At 38.9% G+C, this 20,901-nt stretch overlaps 1 protein-coding gene across 1 annotated transcript in view; it reads right to left on the bottom strand.

Annotated features, from left to right (window-relative positions):
• Positions 1-20,901, bottom strand: part of LOC308681673 (exportin-5-like) — a 59,447-nt gene that overhangs the window by 36,583 nt on the left and 1,963 nt on the right. The window contains exons 2-18 of the mRNA XM_081350754.1: positions 17,832-17,953; positions 17,033-17,105; positions 16,802-16,939; positions 14,739-14,927; positions 14,572-14,598; positions 12,039-12,224; positions 9,036-9,112; positions 7,931-7,960; positions 7,736-7,829; positions 7,573-7,644; positions 7,347-7,472; positions 7,167-7,257; positions 6,080-6,208; positions 3,181-3,251; positions 2,937-3,092; positions 387-428; positions 215-304 (exon numbers count right to left, since the gene is read on the bottom strand). Coding sequence (XP_081206880.1) covers positions 215-304; positions 387-428; positions 2,937-3,092; positions 3,181-3,251; positions 6,080-6,208; positions 7,167-7,257; positions 7,347-7,472; positions 7,573-7,644; positions 7,736-7,829; positions 7,931-7,960; positions 9,036-9,112; positions 12,039-12,224; positions 14,572-14,598; positions 14,739-14,927; positions 16,802-16,939; positions 17,033-17,105; positions 17,832-17,953 — 1,713 coding nt within the window. The remainder of the gene's footprint in view (positions 1-214; positions 305-386; positions 429-2,936; positions 3,093-3,180; positions 3,252-6,079; positions 6,209-7,166; positions 7,258-7,346; positions 7,473-7,572; positions 7,645-7,735; positions 7,830-7,930; positions 7,961-9,035; positions 9,113-12,038; positions 12,225-14,571; positions 14,599-14,738; positions 14,928-16,801; positions 16,940-17,032; positions 17,106-17,831; positions 17,954-20,901) is intronic.

The raw sequence follows: 20,901 nt of genomic DNA, 5'->3' as shown, positions 1-20,901 counted from the left end.
AAAAATAATCTATTATAGTTAGCGTTTATATCAAAAGAGAATACTAATATATCATCATCTTAAGGCTGATATCAAATCCTTTATCAAACTGAAAAGTATCTATTTCGATATCATTTTCCAGCATTAAAACGAGCAGAACAAAATATAACTACAATTAAATAGCATGTTTTGCATTATGGAGAACTATTTTTTGTACCTGGATGCTTTAACTTACCAGAATAAGGTCAGAATAATCTTGACACATCCTAATGATGGAAGAACAGGCATGTCTTCTGACGTTCTTAAGCGGTTGCGTTTGAGGTTCCTGAACACATCCACTGAACGTCAACAAGACTGTTTGATTAGAGAATGATATGCAGATTTGTTTACAAGAATGGGCACCTTACCTTGCGTTCATCAACCCATTCAAACGTGATGGCAGTAAATATCTTAGAAGGGAAAAAAGATAAGTTGGTAGGTCTTTAACGAATCTATAATGCACTAAATAAAACATAATACAGGCTATTAATACATAAAAACTATAGGTAAACAATATGTAAATGCATGACATTAGACTTTTTATAAATACAACAGCAGAGAGAGGACAAAAAAAAATATGGGGAGAAGGGGAGAGAATATAGGGGTTTAGAAAACATTGTTAACCAGATTCAAACTCACATATTACTGATTGATTGATTCTAGATCATAAGCCGTATATAACTGCACCACAAGCAAGAGAGATGACATTTTTCGCAGATAGATACAATAGATACATGATACCAGCTGCGCTTTCTTGCTCAGTTACACACAAACCCGCCTCCCCTCACTCACCCGTTTCATTTACTCCTGATGAATATTGTCGGTGTAACAGGGCTTGAATTTCAGTGTGGGAGTGTGCGTATTGCACATAATTTTACTCATTCCCACAAATTTTGTGCTCACACCCAAAGTGTGCGAACATAAAGCCGCCTCTCAGTGCTAAATTGAGTTATTTTTCGCTGCTTATCGCACTTAGTCAAAATACACACAAAATAATGTCAAAATGTCGGTTTTGGCGATTATTCACATAAACACAGTCAGGTATGTGTTAAATAAACGTAAACAGTTGAGAAAGAAAATACATGTGTAACAGTATGAGTGGGTGCATTAGCTTAATATACCTGCTGCCAAATTATGAGATAACATTAAAAATATCTATATGGCAGTTTTTCCCAGTGGCCAGTGAAAATTCTGAGTGGCTAGTAACTTTGGAAAACCACTAGCCACAGGGGCTGGTGAGCAAAAACATTAATGTCAAGCCACAGGTATATATATATATAAAAAAAGAAGTAATTTGACTCAAACAACGAAACATCCTAAAACTACAATTTGTTCGACACCCACCCCTAAATGAGGGGTTAAGATGGTGTTTTAGTGTGTGCAAAGCACTTTGCTGTCATCTCGGGCACGAAAAAATGTTTATACCTAAAGGTGAACTGCTTTTCACCTTGTTAGTTTTTCATTTTGCTTTTATTTCGGCATTTCAAATCAATAAAGGTGTGATCACATTAGCAAAACCGGGCGGAAAAAAAGAAGCCCATTTTCAATAGTTTAGAGATGTATAAAGAAGCATTCTCACACAGAAGCTCAAACCAAGCAGATTCCTGTTGGTCAGTGTGGTGAATTCATGTGACCAACTTGAACATGAGCAAAATTTGCATTTGGAACTTTTTCGCTCTTAACCCCCAGAGGTCGGCGGTATCGCCGGCAATACCAGCTCGCTTTTTTTTTTATCAGTGTAAAAGAAACTCATAAATACTCTGTTGACTTTGATTTTCCATGGGAGTTTAATACATCAATCGATTCTGTTAAATGTGTATTATTTTTGTGTACACTCACAATAAAAACAAAGTGTTGTGCTTTTTGCCAAATAAAGAAAAATAAACACGAAGCGAGTTCTGCCTTCTCTGTCAGTGTAGTCCATTCTGAAACGCGTCCGAAAATGAACAATAACAGTCAAACAGACATACAGACACACAGGCATGAAGCTTGAATTCTCTTCTTTTAAATGAAGTAATTTATATAAAAAACAAATATTCTCATCTTGTGAAATCTGTATTAAAAGAGAGCGATTCCAGTCGAGCTCATTACAGCTGATTCAAATGTAATGCGACTCCGCCCACGGAGAGCGCGCGCTATTCAAACGCAAATGGCTGAGGCAATCCACGCAAACCTGTGAACGCCCCCATCAGCTCGAGAAAACACAAGTTTATTCAGAACATTACTTGTTTACACCGTCTCGCAGCGCTGTGAGGAATAATAATAATGGAAAATGTCCCTCAGAAGTGCGGGTATTTCGAGGAGCAAGGATCAGACTGAGCTGAGGAATACAGTAGTAAGCTTTTTTCCCTGCTCACGTGAATCGGGTTTCTGTTTATGAATGAATGAACAGCAGAGATGTGCGCTGTTTACCACAGCTCGCAAAAGACAGTTTAAATTTAAATCGTGTGTGTGAATGAATGATCATGTTTTAGCAAACTGTATTGCTATACTAAGACGAGTAAAAAATTACTGAAATATGTTGAAATAAAATGTAGGCTATTTGTATAAGCAACGTATTAAACTGCAAATGAACATTTATATGCCCTAATATTTCATAAAGACAACGTTACAGTCAGGCGAAATATGAAAGACAACATTTTGTTGACTAGATTTGGGTATAGTTTTTACTGTAGAATATACTGTAAGATGTGTGAGGATAACATGATGTAGGCAACACCGATTTTTGTCGTTGTTCTCTGTATTGACAGCACTCCAAATTTACAAAAAAATGAGCTCAATGTTAAAATTGACCGGAGTTCTCCTTTAAGCAAAACGTCTGATCGTGCAGATTCCTGTGCAAAATGTTGCCGTCCAACAGTAAATATGACCGAACCTTAATGCTTTACAATTTTGAAACACCAGATTATATCTCTTACCTTATAGAGTACTTGAGGCAGGAAGTGAGGTTGGTGTTTGACGAAGGGAAAAAGAGTGGATATGATGGTAAGAACATAGTACAGAATGAGAGGATCTCTTGTCTCAGAGTTTACAACCATCTGCAGCAGCTCCATGCCCTGGTCTATGGGAAGTTTCTACAGGAGTGGAAAAAAAAAGTCTCAATGATAAGATCTGCTTTAAATCCCTCACTGCTGCACCATTAAAGAAATTGGACGGTCTTGCCTCTTTTTTGAGGATTTTGAAGAGCTGTCCAAATACACTTTCAGTGAAGAAAGTCATGGCATCCCACTGAACTGTGAAGGGGACAGAGCAGAACAGAGAACCTTCTCTATCTTAGCTTCAACTGACAACAATAAGACACAAATGTAGGCATGTTAAAGGAACATTCTAAGGTAATACATAAGTACCAGCGATTACCATCAATCGATTATTGTCTGTGGTAACCAACATCGTGGCACTTAATTTTTATTATGGTGTTTCAAATGTGAATATCAGTGTTTTAAGTCTATGAATAAAATGAATGAACATGAACATTTGTAAACAAATGAGGCGCCTCCTCATGAATGAGAATCTGTTCATTTCAGAATGTAAATCAAACTCAGTCTCATTCCACAAGGAATCAAAGCGTTATGACATAGGTACACTGATCAGACAAAACATTAAAACCAATATGCAGCCAAAACAGCTCTGATGTGTTAAGGCATGAACCCCACAAGACATCTGAGTGTGTCCTGTGGTATCTGGGACCAAGATATTAGGAGCGGACGCTTTAAATGTGACCATGTTTTGCCTTACATGCAGCCTTACATGTTTTAACCGGAGTCAGACACAGATGGACAGTCTCAGGAAGAGGCTGCAACTGTTAAGGTGATGGTACACAGGGCAACTTTTTGAGCAATGTTGCTGGGCAATCTTGCCGAGCGATTGTTGTTTGGGCACTTTCCCATTGAAAATGGGCAATAAATTTCTATCTGGATAATTTAGATCGGTCATGGTCCCTGTGTCTCATCTGGTTGCCCGTTGACGGCAACATTGCCCAGCAACATTGCTCAAAGTTGCCCTGTGTATCATCACCTTTAGACTGCACATGGACGTTTCTGAATGGTTAGTGGATACATTTATGTAACTTAGTTGTTGTGAAATTACGTTTATTCATCTCATCGACTAGCCTGTACCGTCATGTTAATCTATAAACTGTTGTATAGGTGCTCGTGTGGGAACTGTATTAGGATGCCCGCAGATCGTCACCAGTCTTGGGCAGGGTTTCCTACTCTTATGTAGGAGGGGGGGAAAATTTGACACAGCTTGTTCTGAGAGATTGATAATGATATATGGGTATTATAAAAAAAGTATTTGGGTGGATTTTCACCATTGTATGCTGGTTGTTTACACACACTATGGACACACATCTTTGTTCAAACATCTTATAAAAGTGAATTTTGCATAATAGGTTCCCTTTAAGTCCTGCAAGTTGCGAAGTGGGGCCTCAATGGACTGGATTGTTTGACCAGTTCTGACACTCCCCTTGTGCATGATTGAGCCATGACCCTGATGCCAGTTCACCGGTTGTCCTTTGTTGCACTAATTTTGGTAGGAACCAACCACTGAATACTGGGGAAACCCCCATAATGCCTGCTACAGACTGTGCGATTTCGGCAATCCTATAATATCATTACAAATCATACTGTACGACATGGATATAATAAACTTGTGTACGACATGTATGTAGACTGTACGATGATGACACGTATTGAATGATGCAAGTTTGTATAGAAGAATAAAATGTCATCAGCATGTGCAAGTGGTAAACAAAGATCTCAGATATAGCAAGATGAATCACACTTTGGCAATTGTGTTCTTTATTCGCGCTAAAAGAAATAAGAAGAAGCGAAAGGGGAGAACATGGATGCAGTTGTGGCTAGGGAAAAGGGCGTCTTTAAACCTCTCTAACTGTACGACGTAGGACCATGGTTTAGGAGCCACGACCACAGAAAATCACCACGATTGGTCATCTTTCGTCGAGGACAGCTCAAAATAATACAAAGTGTACCAGGGATAAGACTTGCTGTTTTGGAGATGCTCTGACCCAGTCATCTTGCCATCACTGTAGGGCCCTTGTCAGAGTCATTTTGCTTGACCATTTTTTCTGCTTCCAAATCATGAAATACAAGAACTGACTGTTCACTTGCTGCCTAATACTGTATATTAGACAGGTGCCATTGACACAATATAATCAATGTTATTCACTTCACCAGTCTGTGATTTTAATGTTGTGGCTGATCATGTACATAGAATAATCCCCAATTTATAAATTTGACCACATACTGAAATTGTGTAGGACAAGGCAAGTTCAAATGTGCATAGTTAACTGGATAAAAAAAAAAAAGACTGATCACTCTGATAAAGCAGAAGCTTACATATTTTTGATGCACTCTTTGACAATTTGTTCAAAAGGACAGACTTTGTATATAACTTGTATGATGGTCTCACAAACCAAAAAAAAAAATGTGATGGACTATTGTTTATGAAATGTTTTTCTGATCTACAGTGATTCTTTGGAGAAATTTAAAAAAACGTTTGGAACCTGGCATATCCTGAGGTTAAATTATTATAGCTGTGTGTCTGAAAAACAGGTCTAATTCTTGTCAGAATTCTACCTCATTATGTAATCGCTGCATTAAAATAATGTTTCCAATGCAATGAACCAGGGCTCTGAACTGGTTATGAAGAATCTGCGTCACACTAGCATAGTTGTGACCAAAAGAAAAAACAAGTAATAAAAACTCAGTGAGTGTTTTAGCGCAATTTTCTGACGTCATGGGATCAAAACACTAAGAGATAGTAAATCTTTTTAGGTTTTTTTTTTTTTTGTTTTTTTGTGCGTTCCCGAGATTAGACCTTCCTAAAACCCGAAGTCTCTAGGTGGTCTGGTTGAGGAGGAGATAGAAGTGCAAGATTGGTGCGCACAGACAGAACAGAAATCATGAGTTAACAATCGCAATTTTGTCCGTTGGAAAATTGCGCTAAAAATCAGAAAGCAGCAGCACATTTACAAAAACAGCACAAACTTTTGGCAGATTAAAGAGTACCTACCATAAGAAAATGTAGCAACAATACTCACATGTTGTATTTCCAGCATCTATAGGTGTGTTGATCTGACACTGCACCCATTCCCTTGCAATTTGAAAGGCCTCAAAAGGGACAATTTTACAAGCCAGACGAACTGCTTCCACCTGATGAGCCCTGAAAGCTGTTTAACAAATATTGTTAAGGGGTAAACTGAACAGTTGCGCATTTTTATAGAAAGAGAAAGAAAAAAATATCAATAATCTTTAAAAATACAATAATATAGGTTGTATTCATATTCTTTCTTTGTGATCATTTTCAAACCATTTTATTTCTGCTATAACTTTACACATCACACAGGACATGCACTGGTTGGTGGGGGATTTTTCTTCTTCTGTTTATAATTTTCCTAACCACATCAAATTCAATCACATCATATTCATCATCCGCCTACAAGTTCATGTTCTCTCCTGTCCTCTACAGTCAGTGAATGGGCAGAACCAGCTGGTACCACCAGAAGGTACAAAATCAATAACTGTCTGGAACCTTTAATCTCTCACACACACACACACACACACACACACACACACACACACACACACACACACACACACACACACACACACACACACACACACACACACTCCCTGTGGTGAAACAAGCTACAGATTGATCTGACTGCACTGACACTATTTGATGAGAACTGAGCTGGAAGATGACTTCACTGTTTACTGAAGAGCTGCTTTATAGCCGAATTGAACTAATTTAGTAATTGATGATCTTTACACAGAAACTGAATCAACACTGAACTGACTTCAGCAGAACAAAGGATTTGGAAAATTATAATCAGATAATTACAGGATTGTATATGTTTAGTTTATGCTCAGTACAAGAGTGAAACAATGTATTGTTAAAACAAAGTGAAAACTTGAAAAAAATAAAATAAAATTAAAATAAGCAATGTTGTCAGTAACTGGGTTTCTGTGTTGTCACGTTGTCATCAGCTAAATAAGATTCTTGCTGTTAATCAACATGAATTGCTCTGCAATGCATTGATTTACTTTTAAAAGTGTGCATAACCTTTAAAACTGATGTGATAACAGTACGTTTAACTTACTAGTTACTAACAAACAATAACTCACAATTAAAGTAGCAGTTGAAATCTTCATCACTATCAAAGTCCACTCTGGAGAATTCACAAGCTGGACAATCATTCTTGGAGGGAAACCCAGTCTGTAAAAGGCAAACAGAGCAATTAAGTATGATTAAGTATGATAGCAATTACTCAAAACTGCTTTGTGTCTGGGATACACAGCACTTACCTTCACAAGATTGATCGTTGCTGATCTTAAATATTTTATGGCCACTGGGCCAATTACAGGATCTCTCGAAATAATTTCATGTCGGAATAAGTTTCCCCAGGTCATTTGCGTGGACGACCTCAGAAACTGTTTAGAGTAATATATAAATACATGATTAAATATGAAATGCAAGATTTAGTAAAAAATTTTAAAGGTTGACCAATGAGTAGCTGTAATGCAGTTCAACCTGGCTGGGATGAGTACTGAAGGCAAGAAGAGATTCCATGTATTTATTCAGGTTAACAGGAACTCCAAAACACTAAAGAGAAACATAAAAATATTCTGCATTTCTCATAAGAGGAAAAAAGGATAAATGATACACAACAGTGATGCTCATGTGACCACCTCACCACTAGAGAGCAGATTTGTCTACCCAGGGCACAGAGAACCTGACACAGCCTCTTCAAAAAAGTGTATCTTCTTTCCACAACGGCACCCGATGATCTGAATTTGGACGATGGACAGTTTTGGTAAAACTAACAGGAGTGAACTCAGTTGTTCTAAACTAAGCTTGAGTTGGTTTCAATAGAAAAATGTAAACTCACTGGTTACACAGAGCTGCACCATCTGCCGACCTATAGTAAAATAAAATCCAAACAGCATTATGCAGTCATTCGAACAGTATCATTTAGAGTATAAGTCATTTAGATCAGGGTTCCTCAAATCTGTTCCTGAAGGGCCACTGTCCTACACAGTTTAGTTTTAACTCTAATCAAACACACATGAACAACCTAATCAAGGTCTTCAGAAGTCTTTTCACACTTGACATAGTTAACCCTGGGTCATTCTATAACCCCAGGTAAACGGAATCCTGGGTTATCATGCTTCACGTTTCACACTGCTCATAATTTACCCGGAGTTAACAATTAATCCTGGGTATTCATAAGGAAACATTTCACATTGTACATTCCTAAACCATGGGTTAACGTCCTTATTTGCATACTCGCGGTGGCAGTGTCACTGACTGGACAAAAGCAGCACGTGACCTGTTTACTTAAAGGCTCTAGCTGTCACATTCATGTTAGTTTGGACTCGTTATGTTTTGTCATCATCTGCATTTGTCCTCATTTGTTGTCACGGACACTAATTATGTTCAGCTCATCAGTCACCATCATTACCACCTGTATATAGGTTCAGTGTTCGGTGGTGTCGATGTATAGTGTGTGTTGCTACAGCCTGTTTGCCCATCCTGTGGAATATTTAGTGTTATTAAACTTGTTGGAACTTTATTCATCGCCTGTTTGCCTGCAACCTCCCGTGACACTAGCATTGTGCATCCTGATATTTGATGACTGTAATAGCAAGTGAATGTTTCGAACTACAAAAGGTAAGAATGAAACGGTCTCTTCTTCACACCAATTGTCGCGTACAAAAAATGGGTCCAGAACAGGGTTTTCTATCCAAGAGTAAAAAGCGGTCCTAACCCGCATCTAAATTACAAGTGTGAAACACTCTTTTACCTGGGGTTAAAAGCAGTGTTTAGAACGACGATAACTCATGGTTAAGTGCAGTGTGAAAAGTCCTAGAGATACTAGAAAATTGCTGGTAGGTGAGTTTGATCACGTTTTAAGTTAAACTCTGCAAGACAGTGGCCCTCCAAGGCCAGGTTTGAGGAACCCTGATTTAGAATAAGCTTAAATGTTTACTTACTGTGCAGCAGATAGGATATAGTTCATGATGACATCATCAAAGAGTACCAAAAATGGCTTTCTCTCCTCAAACTTCCCCTGTGGAAGAAAATAATTTGCTCAGTCAAAAACACTTCAACTGATCACTCAAACATAAACTCTTGACACTAAATAGCACTAAAATTAACTTCACGCAACATAGTGCTGCTAGTCGAGGCTTGACAGTAAAGGGATAGTTCACCCAAACATGAAAATTAGCCCATGATTTACTCACCCTCTATCCATCCTAGGTGTATATGACATTCTTCTGTTAGACGAATACAATCGGAGTTATATAAAAAAATGTCCTGGCTCTTCCAAGCTTTATAATGGCCGTGAATGGACGGTTCTGTTTTGAAGTCCATAAAAGTGCATCTATCCATGATAAAAGTGCATCTATCCATGATAAAAGTGAATCTATCCATGATAAAAGTGCATCTATCCATCATAAAAGTGCTCCACACGGCTCCGGGGGCCTTCTGAAGTGAAGCGTTGCGTTTGTGTAAGAAAAATATCCATATTTAAAACTTTATCAACTAAAATAACTACTGTAGCTTCCAACAGACAGCCGTACGTATCGATTTACGGCGGAAGAGTATAACCCTTGACTTGATGCACTTATGAACGCGGAAGCGCAGAGGATAGAGCAAAACAAAACACCAATCATGAATTAGAAGTCTAAAACGAGAATTTGTAAAGATTAATGTCAGAGGCGCTTGAGTTTGTTGCCCAGCCCTGTTTGTTTGAACTGCTCCTACATCCTACGTCATACATCGTAGTGTTACTCTTTACAGTAAGTCGACTTGCGTAGGCCGTCTGCCGTAAGCTAGTTATATTTTTCTTACACGAACGCATCGCTTCACTTCAGAAGGCCTTTTTTAACCCCCTAGAGCAGTGTGGATTACTTTTATCATGGATGAATGCACTTTTATGGACTTCAAAACAGAAACGGACATTCACTGCCATTATAAAGCTTGGAAGAGCCAGGACATTTAGGTTTGTCTCTTACTCAATTCTCAGTGCCACTTGAGTTGGAAAAATAGAATACAGTGCAATCAGTCGGACGTACAGTGGATAGTTATAAAAATAATTAATGACACATAGATAAACTTCTCATCTGGTAAAACACCGCTGTATCATATTTTGCACAGCTGCTTGTTTTACTGTGAGATTTTCCCATGATTGTACTGTGACGGTGGTGTTCTTTCGGCGCACATAAGTAATCTATTGGAGATTGGAAAAGACCTTTTAGTTGACAGTTCAATTAAAGAATGACACCAGATTGTGACACCTCTATAGCTCTTGCTCTCTCCCTTCGTTTTGCTTGAGTGTAATAATGTAATAATTGGCTGAATATCCTGTTGTCTGACGCTGCCGTGAAATTACTTCTTCCTTTCGCCTCTACTTATCTGTGCGAGGCCGGATATATTGACTGCCTTAAACAAATTACCGAAATCAGCTCCGGGTGAAGAAAGACATGAGGCTTGCCCTGTTCAACATTGAACCACAAATTGCGCTTCTTTGTAAAAGGAAGCAAAAATCACCTGCTGATTCCTACAATCAAGATGCTATTTTATTCAGAATGGTGGAACTTACATAGAACATACAAATACAAACTCAATTAGTAAGTACAGAAAAAAGCAAGTGGGCTTGGTATATAGGCTTATTATTATAGTCTTATTATTAGAGTCCTATTGTACATTTCCTGAATGGCTACATTTCAAACTTTCCAATGTCATGTATGCAAAGGAAAGGTATGGTGGCCGAGAGAGCTCAACGCGCTGCAAATAAAGAAAACACATGCAAATAGAAAAACACACGCAAATTAAGAAAACATCTTCATCAGTTTCACAACACATGTGTGCTCCAAATATCACAACACATCCAAATACAGAAACACGCTGCAAAAGTTCACAACACAACCAAATACAGAAACTCGCTGCAGACCACAACGGAAATATTTCCAGGGGACCCCAATAAGTGACTGGCTGGGACATGCTTATTGCTCAATGTCTACTTTTTTTTGTTTTACTTTTTTTTTCTTGCAAAACATACAGAGATGACATGTTTATGACATACAATTTTGTATACAATATGCAAAATGTATTAGTTAACAAAGAGCTATAAAAAAGAAAAAAAAAGAAAAAAAGAAAAAAGAAAATGAGGGTAAGATATTAATCTATACATCAGTAACATTTTTGGAATTGTATGTTTAAGTAAGTTTCATAGGTAAGAAATGTAAGGTAATGTAGGGTCCAAAGATGAGACAGCAATTTTTAAAGTTGAGACACTCACACACAGATAAATAAAGCATATTATAAAAACTTTTTTGTATAAATTGTATTTATTTGCAACAGTTTTGTTAACAGCAATAATAAGAAATTTCTATCTCAAGAACAGCTATTCAGCTGATGGACACCGTGCTGCGTTGTCATGGGAAAATCCCAGGTGAAAATAATGAGGAAATTACTTTGGCTAAATCCGAAATCGCCCCCTAAACCCTCTTTCACTATTCCCTGTTAGTCCACTTATTCAGTTAACTTGAAGGAGTGAATGAAAACAAGTGAGTGAATTCGGACAGCCGATGATCGTACATCGGCTGTACACAGCCGGGTTCGTCATTTATTGGGATCCCCGAAAACATTTCCGTTGTGTTCTGTGCTATTTGCAGCACGTTTCTTTATTTGTTTGTGTTGTGAACTTTTGCAGCACGTTTCTGTATTTGGTTGTGTTGTGAGTATTTGGAGCACATGTGTGTTGTAAAACTGATGAAGATGTTTTAATTTGTTGTTGTTTTTTCTATTTGCATGTGGTTTCTTAAGTTGCAGCGCGTTGAGCTCTCTCAGCCACCGTAGAAAAGTGTTAGTGTACTAGACTCCAATGACAGCAATGAGTTGCAGCATAAATAAATTAATGTGGAAAATTTTATTTCAGAAAAGCAGCTGAAAAGGTAAAGTAGTATAATGTAAATGCAGCAGTCACTCACTCTCCTACTAACGGCAATTAGCAGACACTCTGCAGCTTCCAACTGAAGCTCGGGTTCGCTAAGCAACAGGCACAAGATCTCCAAAAGACGGCAGTTTTCATTGGTGATGTGGCTCAAATCAACCCAATTAATGTAGCCAGCCAGAGTATTGAGAGTGGCCACACCAACTCGCCAGTGAGCTTTTGTCTAGGAGTAAAAGACAAAAAACACAGCTAATTTCATGTAACAAATACGCTACTACAGTAGATGTTGAATGTAGAGCAGATAGATTACATTAAGAAACTGTAAGAAAGCATTTAAAAATTAAAACAATTTTTTTTTTACATAACTTAAATACAATTACTCAGCCTCAAATCCTTTGTGGCATCCTTCCATCAAATGTGTTTAAGCATTACCCGAGAACGGATTGAATTAGCAATTATGGTCTAAAGATCATCAGAGCCAAATTTGGTGCATATCTGATGAACAAAAACAATTCAAAATGCCTGACAGATAATATTGAAAAATCGGATAAAAGCTAAGTTCCTCCACTTGGCTTTTGTCCGTTTACATTTACATTTATCAGGAGCTTTTATCCAAAGCAACTTGCATTGCATTTCAAGGAACACATTTTACATTCTTATCAGTTCCTGTTTTCCCTGGAAATTGAACCCATGACCTTGGCGTTGCAAGCGCCAACGCTCTACTGTTTGGGCAAGGAAAGCTCAAATACATTACTGTAAGAATTTGAGAATATATCAATCATAAACAATTACTGTACAATATTGTTAATTTTTATCATTTGCTTTGCTTATTTTACATCTGTCCATTTCTCAAAATGCATGAAAAGAAAATTCTACTAGGCCTAGCTCTGTAACCAACAGAATCTCAAATAAATTTTTACAGCAGAATGCTACCATAGAGGACTTCTATCTGTGAAAATAACAGGCTCCTCTCTGGTCCCTCAGTAGAGATAATCAACACCAAATTGACGGGAATAAAAACTAAAATAAAAAGATTATTCACACATATTGTTACGGCAAGTATACACAAGAGAGGAAGATGGGTTGTGAATAGTGAGTTTATTTAGCAATAGATCAGTGATGAGGTGAGCAGGTTAGGGAGAGTCCAAACGAAGATCTTGGTGGAGGAAGACGCTGGAGACAGGGAGATCACTGGAGACAGGGGGAATAGTGGAGCCCTGGTGGTGCTGGTTTAAGTGGCTAGGGTGGAGCCGATAGCTCAGGGAACCTGTTCAGAGCCGGCAGTAAGGGTATATGGCCCCCACAAAAAAAAATCTTGGGGAGCTCCAGGTGTCGCTGGGATGAACTCTGGACGGGGACAGAAACTTGAGCTCCCATTGGACCTTGGGCAAGGAAGGAGACTGGAACCCCCAAAGGACTCTGGACGAGGGCAGTGACTGAAGTCACTTCTGGGCTCTGGGTGAGGACGAAAACTGGAGTCACTTCTGGACTAAGGACGAGGACAGAGACTGGAGATTCAGGTGTGGCGGTGGCCATCTTGGACGGGGGATCAAGCGCGACGGCGGCAGCCATCTTGGCAGAGGGCTCTGGTATGGCGGTGGCCAACTTGTAAGAGGGCTCGGGAACGGCGACGGCCATCTTGGGACAAGGCTCTGGAACGGCAGCCATGGCGGGACGAGACTCTAGAATGGTGACGGCCATATTGGGACGAGGCTCTGGAACGGCAGCCATGGCGGGACGAGACTCTAGAATGGTGGCGGCCATATTGGGACAAGGCTCTGGAATGGACACGAGTTCACCATCGTTTGAAAGGCCGATGGTGAACGGGGACTAACAGCTGACCAACACCCACTCCACAAAAGCCTTGAAGTTCTCTCGAGGTCCCACACCGGGCAGGCGTGCCTTCGTCTCCGCATTGAGGCTAGTATGGAAAAAGACACTCAATGATCGGTCGGGGAAAGAGTTAAGGCAAGCCAGGTCGAGGAACGCCGCGGTGTGGGCCTCGAGAGAATGCTGGTCTTGGTCCATGCATATTAGAAGCACAGCAGGATAAAAAAATAAATAAAAAATACATGACTTCTTTAATATTTTCACAGTGGACATTCTTTAAAGAAAAAATACGTGTTTTGAATTATGACATTCAAGCACATTTCAAACCTAACGGTTCTAATATTGGATATAAATAACCAATATAAAATCAAGCATTTTCCAATCTCTGTACAAACCCTGTTAGATGTAGGAGAGTTGACCAGATCTCAGATTTTCAACAGACTTCATTTGAAATTTACTCAGATGCTAACAAATCCATTCTCATTAATGTGTTTTAGCTATTTGCATGCATGTAACCAGGTTCGATCTGTCAGTCAGTCAAAATCATGGGTTAAAATCCTGGGTTACCTTTATCTATGTTTCACACTGTTCATTTGTTACCCTGGGTAATTAATTAATCCTAGAAATTCTAATTATGTTTCACACTGTAAATTAACCTTTTTTGGCCCCCCAAATAAGAACAGCACTAATCCCTTCCAAAAAATTATACCTGATAAATAAAAATAAATAATCCGACTCACCTTCAAATCCAGACCAGCAGCACATTTCTAGAAAACAACATGAATAAATCTATTCAAATCATATGAACGTGACAATATTCTGTTGCATGCACCAGACTGTAGAAAAAGCACACAAATCATTTAAAAATGTTTTGCATATGATCATCATGAATGTCTGAAGAACTCACCAACTTGTTGTACTCATTCATATGAAGCTGCAGAATCAAAATGCCACGCAGTAAGGTGAAGATGCTGTCCATATTCTCCATAAGGTTGTGCTGGATATCTAGCCGTCTTTCAGTGGGTAATGTCTGAAATGTGATCACGTCCTCAGCTAACCGCAGCAGGACAAGCATTACGAGTTCCGTCTGAGCATCCTAAAGAGAATTAGATAGATTATTCAAATAGACAATGATTATTTTACATGCCATTATTTACTAGGGCTGTCCTTGAATAAAGATTTTTCTAGTCGATTAGTAGTCGATTATGATTGTAAAGCGCTTTGGGTGTACAGTAGTACATATGAAAGCGCTATATAAATGCCTCATTCTAATTCTAATTCTAGTCGTTCATTTAAGCGATTAGTCGACTAATCGCACGTGTATATTAATAAGTCATGTCATAACAATGAACCTTTAATTGCCTTGACGAAGCTCACTTGTTATCTCCGCATTAAGTGGACGTTCCTATATGCACGTTTCATACGGATTAATCTGATAATATTTGTTTTCCACTTGAATTGGTTGACAATCGTTTGATATTTCAAGCTTTCTATGGATATATTTCTCATGTCTGTGAGGCAAGCATCCTATATTCTGAGTTTTGGTTCATTTATGTGACACACTGCAGTTCAGAGAGACAGAGACGTCAGAAAGCGCATTGTATTAGTTTTCAATATTTTACAAGTGCAAAGTTGTTACTGTGAGTTTACAAAATAAAAGTAGATAATTTCCAGTTTGGAATAACGTATTACTCTTATCTGTATGACCAAAAAAGACAGTTTTTTAAGGAATGCAAGTGATCGCGCCGGCACATCCGTCATGCATTAAGTGTGCTGTACTTTAGCTTCCACACTCCGCGCAAACACCACGCCTAATAATAGCACACATTTAATCTAGGCTAACGTTAGAGTGAGCAGCCATGCAAAGTTTATACTACTTACATGTTTCAAATGATAAGCCATATTTGAGGTTGATGGGCGAACGTGTGGATTTTCTGCCCGAAACAGCCTGTAATTACAACATGACCTGCCGTTAACGATCTGTCCCTGACGGACTGCGTGACTTCGCCACTTCCTGTGGAGTTTTTTTTTCTGCGACTTACCGACTAATAAAATCTTGGTCGACTAAGCCTGTTAGTCAACTATTAGGGGGCAGCCCTATTATTTACTAAATCTGAATGCAAAATGCTTAGATCAACAGAGTGTTCTCACACTAACTCCTGAAGATTCCTGTAGAGTTTAGTTCCAACCAGGTGTATCAAATTTGACAAATTATATCTCAAGATTTTGCCAATGACAATAATAATAATAAAAAAAAAATGTGTGTGTGTGTTGGTGTCTTGGCTAGTTTGGGCTTGTCGTGTCCAGCTAAATCCCAAAGCATTTAATTTTCTTAATATTCTGTGCAGTACTCTATGGAAGTTAACATCAAAGCAGACTCTCTCTGCTGTCAACATGTTGCAGACACCTAGAACTCTAACCCAGAACCCATCATTTCCACATCCCTAATCGTGGCCCCGGTCCAGTGGGACCGCAAGCCTGAGACACTATGGCCCTGTTTACACGTGGTATTAAGATGCGTTTTGGTCGATCTGATCACAAGTAGACGAGGGAGACACATTCCTGTTTACACCTGGTGTTTTAATCTATCTTTTTCAACCATTTATGTCCTGATTTCTTTGAAGGGAGGGGTCTATGGGCGGGTAAATGTATGGGATTTTGCAGATCTTTCGATCTAATGCACGAATCAAGTTCAAGCTATTTACATATGAATGAGCCCGGAGATGATGAAAAAACATACGGAGATTAGGTATATTAGAAAGCAGGAAAAAAACAGCCCCTGTTTTTTAATGAACTTTCTAGACCTTAAGTTCTAGACCTCCTTTTTTCTGCACCAGAGTCTTATTCTGGGGTTTGGATGTGCACACCTACTTTTGTCTTTTTTGGAACTAAACTCTGACAGGAAGGCATAACTTCAGGAGCAGGATGAAGCAGACCTGTCCTACAACATCAAGCCAAAACTCTTGATACCCCCATAGCAGCCAGGGTCTCCATCTCATCCAGCATATCGGTCCAGTGATGCGGCCACTCTTTCTTGATCATCTCAACTACTATGCGTGAGAGTGCATCCTTAACATGACATTCCTCTTGCAGAATTGGATTTGTACCCTAAAACAGAACATTAAGCCATATGAATATATAAGAAATCTTCATAAAGCATGCAATAAGATAACTGAGTAGAGACACTTCCAAGATGCTCACATCTGACAACAGGCCCATAATGCAGTTCTTCAGCCAGAGCTTTGCATGTGGTGCCATGTTATCCCACCGAAACCTGTTCAGAGAAGAATGTGTTCAGTTTAGTGTTCAATGTTCACTATACCTATGTTTCCATCCACCCAATTTGGGAAAAAACTCATTCGCTCAACTGAGGTGGATATTTTTTATATCAAATAAGAAGACATGCATATAAACTATGAAGGAAAATCATTTACAGAATAAACTCCTTGATGCACAGAGGATTTGTGATTGGATAACTGGACTAACCAGCAGACCAATTTACACCTGGTATTAAGACGCGTTTTGGTCGATTGGATCACAATTAGACGAGGCAGACACATTCCCGTTTACACCGGATAGTTCTAATCTGTCTCTTTTGTCCACTCTCAATCACTTCTGTCCGGATTTCTTTGAGGGGAGGGTCTATGGGTGGATAAATGGGCCGCAAGGCCACGCCGAACACTGTGAGTGCGTGTTAGATATTAGGAATGGTGAGAGAACATTGTGCTTTGTATGCTTTCGTCTTCAAACCAAACTTGGGTCTCCAGTCGACACATTTTAAATCCCGTCTGGCTAGCGCGCTTCTCATAATGTTTCCCAGGAGGTGACGATTTTAGTCTCTTGATCACGTGGGGTGGAAACAGTGCTTTATTCGCAAATGCTTTACGCGCTATTTGAATTTTGCACACAAGTTAAATTCTCAACTTAGGATGGAAACATACAGTAGCTATTGATGTACAGTACATACATACACACACACAAAGGTGTTTCAGACACTTACTTGACTACATGCTCCAATATCTGCAGCCCAAAGTGTCTGACCACTGCCGTCTGTGATTTCTCCGCTAACTGAAGTCCACATTCAACGCAGAAGGGACATTTCATTTTGAAATCTTCAATAAACTATAACAACAAAGAAACCTATTAAAACATTTAACAACTTAACATCTAGTAGGGCTGCAACAAAAAATTCATGGATCAGTATGCCTCAGTTTTGGGGTGACTGTTCAATACAGCAGAGAACAGAAAATCTCCCTTAAATTACTTGTTTTATAAACAAAGTTCTTAGCACAGTCATATGCAATTAAAGGGTTAGCCTACTTCACCCAAAAATGAAAATTCTGTCATCATTTACTCACCCTCATGTCGTTCCAAACCCGCAAGACTTTCGTTCATCTTCAGAACACAAATGATAATATTTTTATGAAATCTGAGTGATTTCTGTCCCTCCACTGGCAGCTACGCAACTACCACTTAGCCTAAATTAAATCTGTTCATCATATAAAGCGATCGAGTCTCTTCCGAAAATTTGGACTAAACTGCTCGATTCACATGGTTTAGCTTTTCGATCTCTTTACAAACTTTTTGAAGCGTCAAAGTGATAGTAGCGTAACTGTCAATGGAGGAACAGAAATCACTCAGATTTCATCAAAATAATCTTCATTTGTGTTCTGAAGATTAACAAAAGTCATACGGGTTTGGAACAATGAGGGTGAGTAGATGACAGAATATTCATTTTTGGGTGAACTATCCCTTTAATTATAATATTTCAATATATGGATAATATCAATATAACTTTTTTTTTTTTATACATTTTTTATTGAAATAACTTTAAGTCATCCTGCAACCCCCTTGTAAGTTTGCTGAGGCCCCCTATTGGGCCCCGGTCCCCTGGTTGAGAATCACTGGTCTAGTTTGACATGTTTATTTAATTTTTTGTATTTTGTATATTTTTTGTACATTTTGGTCTTGTAATTCCAATAATATTCATGTAGCCTATCTGTATCCATTCGGCAGCATCCCTTGAGTAAGTATATTATCATGTGCATACAATATTTTATGTACAGGTATGAGAGATACTCATTAACACAATGTCGCCTAGTGCAACCTTCTTTATACTTCCGGATTGATATCGCTAAGGTTAGTATTAGGCCTATAAAGCAACACATAAGAACATACTGTAAACATAACCAAAATAAGATTATGATTTGATCATTTGAATAAAAAAGGGAGTTTCCAAAACAATGTTTTTCTAATGTGACGTCCATAATATGGATGTACGTTTCAATACATACATAATTAAAGCTGCAAGAAGCGATGAAAGGGCCCTCGCACCAGCGCCACACCACTTGTGGTTTTAGGAAAACAGGGCATGTTGGGCAATATGCATTTAAGTAGGTAAACATAGGAGGACTGTCAAAGTCATTTGTATTTGCCACAGTTCCTGCTGCCAGCTGGTGGCGCTATGACCTTTGCTAAATTTTAGCATGTAGATGTGTTCAGGCCAGGACTCTCATCAAAAATGTTAAGTTTGGATATTGCATGTTTCTGTAACAACAACTTCCTGTTTCATGGCATTAATAACCTGCATAACACTCAGCTAAGTGTTGCTAGCATGTTTTAACATGTATTTAGCATGTTTATCACTTGCTGTCAATTTTTATCATGTTGCTAGGAGTGCATCACAGTGTTAAACATGTCACTTCCTGTTGCCAGCAGGTGGCGGCATGACTAACTGAATATGGGCAATCAGTGTTCAGGCAGGACGCTTATCAAACATGTTAAGTTTGGGGCAGATGGGCATTGCATGCTAGCCTGGGAAAACCCAGACAACTTCCGGCAAATTTAGATTTGCTCTGCAAGTAGTCTGGCAAAGAGCTCATTCAAGCCCATTTCTAATCCAGCGAAATCGCGGCACCAATCAGAAACGTTGGGGCGGGCTTTACACGATGACGATCGCTCTGATTGGTTTTAGGTCTATCCAATTGCGCCCAGAGGCATTTGAGCGACGTCTGTTGGTGAAGCGCATCAACTTTTAAATGCATTATTATATTCAAATTGCAAACACATGAGGACAGTCTCCATGAAAGACCCACTGGCAGATGAACGTGCTACTACATTTCTCTCCGAAACGGTAGGAAATTAAATTAGATTTAATAGAGGATTTTAACTGTGACACGATGACTGACAGGGCAGTTTACGTGACAGGATGCACGTGACAGATCCGTCCGATAAAGATGACGAAGTAGTATGTCCCAAAGCTTGCCTACTTTTTTTCTACACATTCAAAAGTAAATACCTTTTCTTCACAAAAAGACTACATACTTTTATGACGTAGGCGTAGTGTAACTTAGGCGAATTGGGATGCAGCATATGTCTTTACACGATGACGATCGCTCTGATTGGTTTTAGGTCTATCCAATTGCGCCCAGAGGCATTTGAGCGACGTCCGTTGGTGACGCCCCTTTGGAAATGAGTTATTAATGAAGCTTTGCCAGACCATAACTCAGTTACTGAGAATGGTCTGGTTTTAACCAGGCTAATTGCATGCCTGATTTACAATAACTTCCTGTTCCATGGCATTAATAGCATGCTTTAGCACTTAGCTAAATGTTGCTAGCATGTCTTAGCAGGTTTCTAACATGTTACATGTTAAGTTTGGGGCAGACTGGACATTGTATGAATGAGTTACAACAACTTTCTGTTTCATGGAATTAATAGCATGCTTTAACACTCAGCTAAGTGTTGCTAGCCTGTTTAACACTTGCTGGCACTTTTTATTGTTGCTAGGAGTGCATCACAGTGTTAAACACCAGCAGGTGGCGCTATGACTATAACTGAAAATGGGCATTCAGTGTTCAGGGCAGGACTCTTATCAAACATGTTTAGTTTGGGGCAGAATAGACATTGTTTGCCTGAGTTACAGCAACTTACTGTTTCATGGCGAAACATAAACATTTTGTTCCTTTTGACGAAAACTCAAGATATTCGCAATTTAGCATCACAAAGGCCGTATGATTAAACTCACCAAATATGAAGATAATCCGATTAAAACTCTAGGAGAACTTTGT

The sequence above is a fragment of the Scardinius erythrophthalmus genome, assembly GCF_964197995.2.
Source record: "Scardinius erythrophthalmus genome assembly, chromosome: 21".
NCBI lineage: Eukaryota > Metazoa > Chordata > Actinopteri > Cypriniformes > Leuciscidae > Scardinius > Scardinius erythrophthalmus.
Note: the sequence above shows the minus strand (reverse complement) of the source record. Positions and strands in the feature narration are given on the sequence as shown.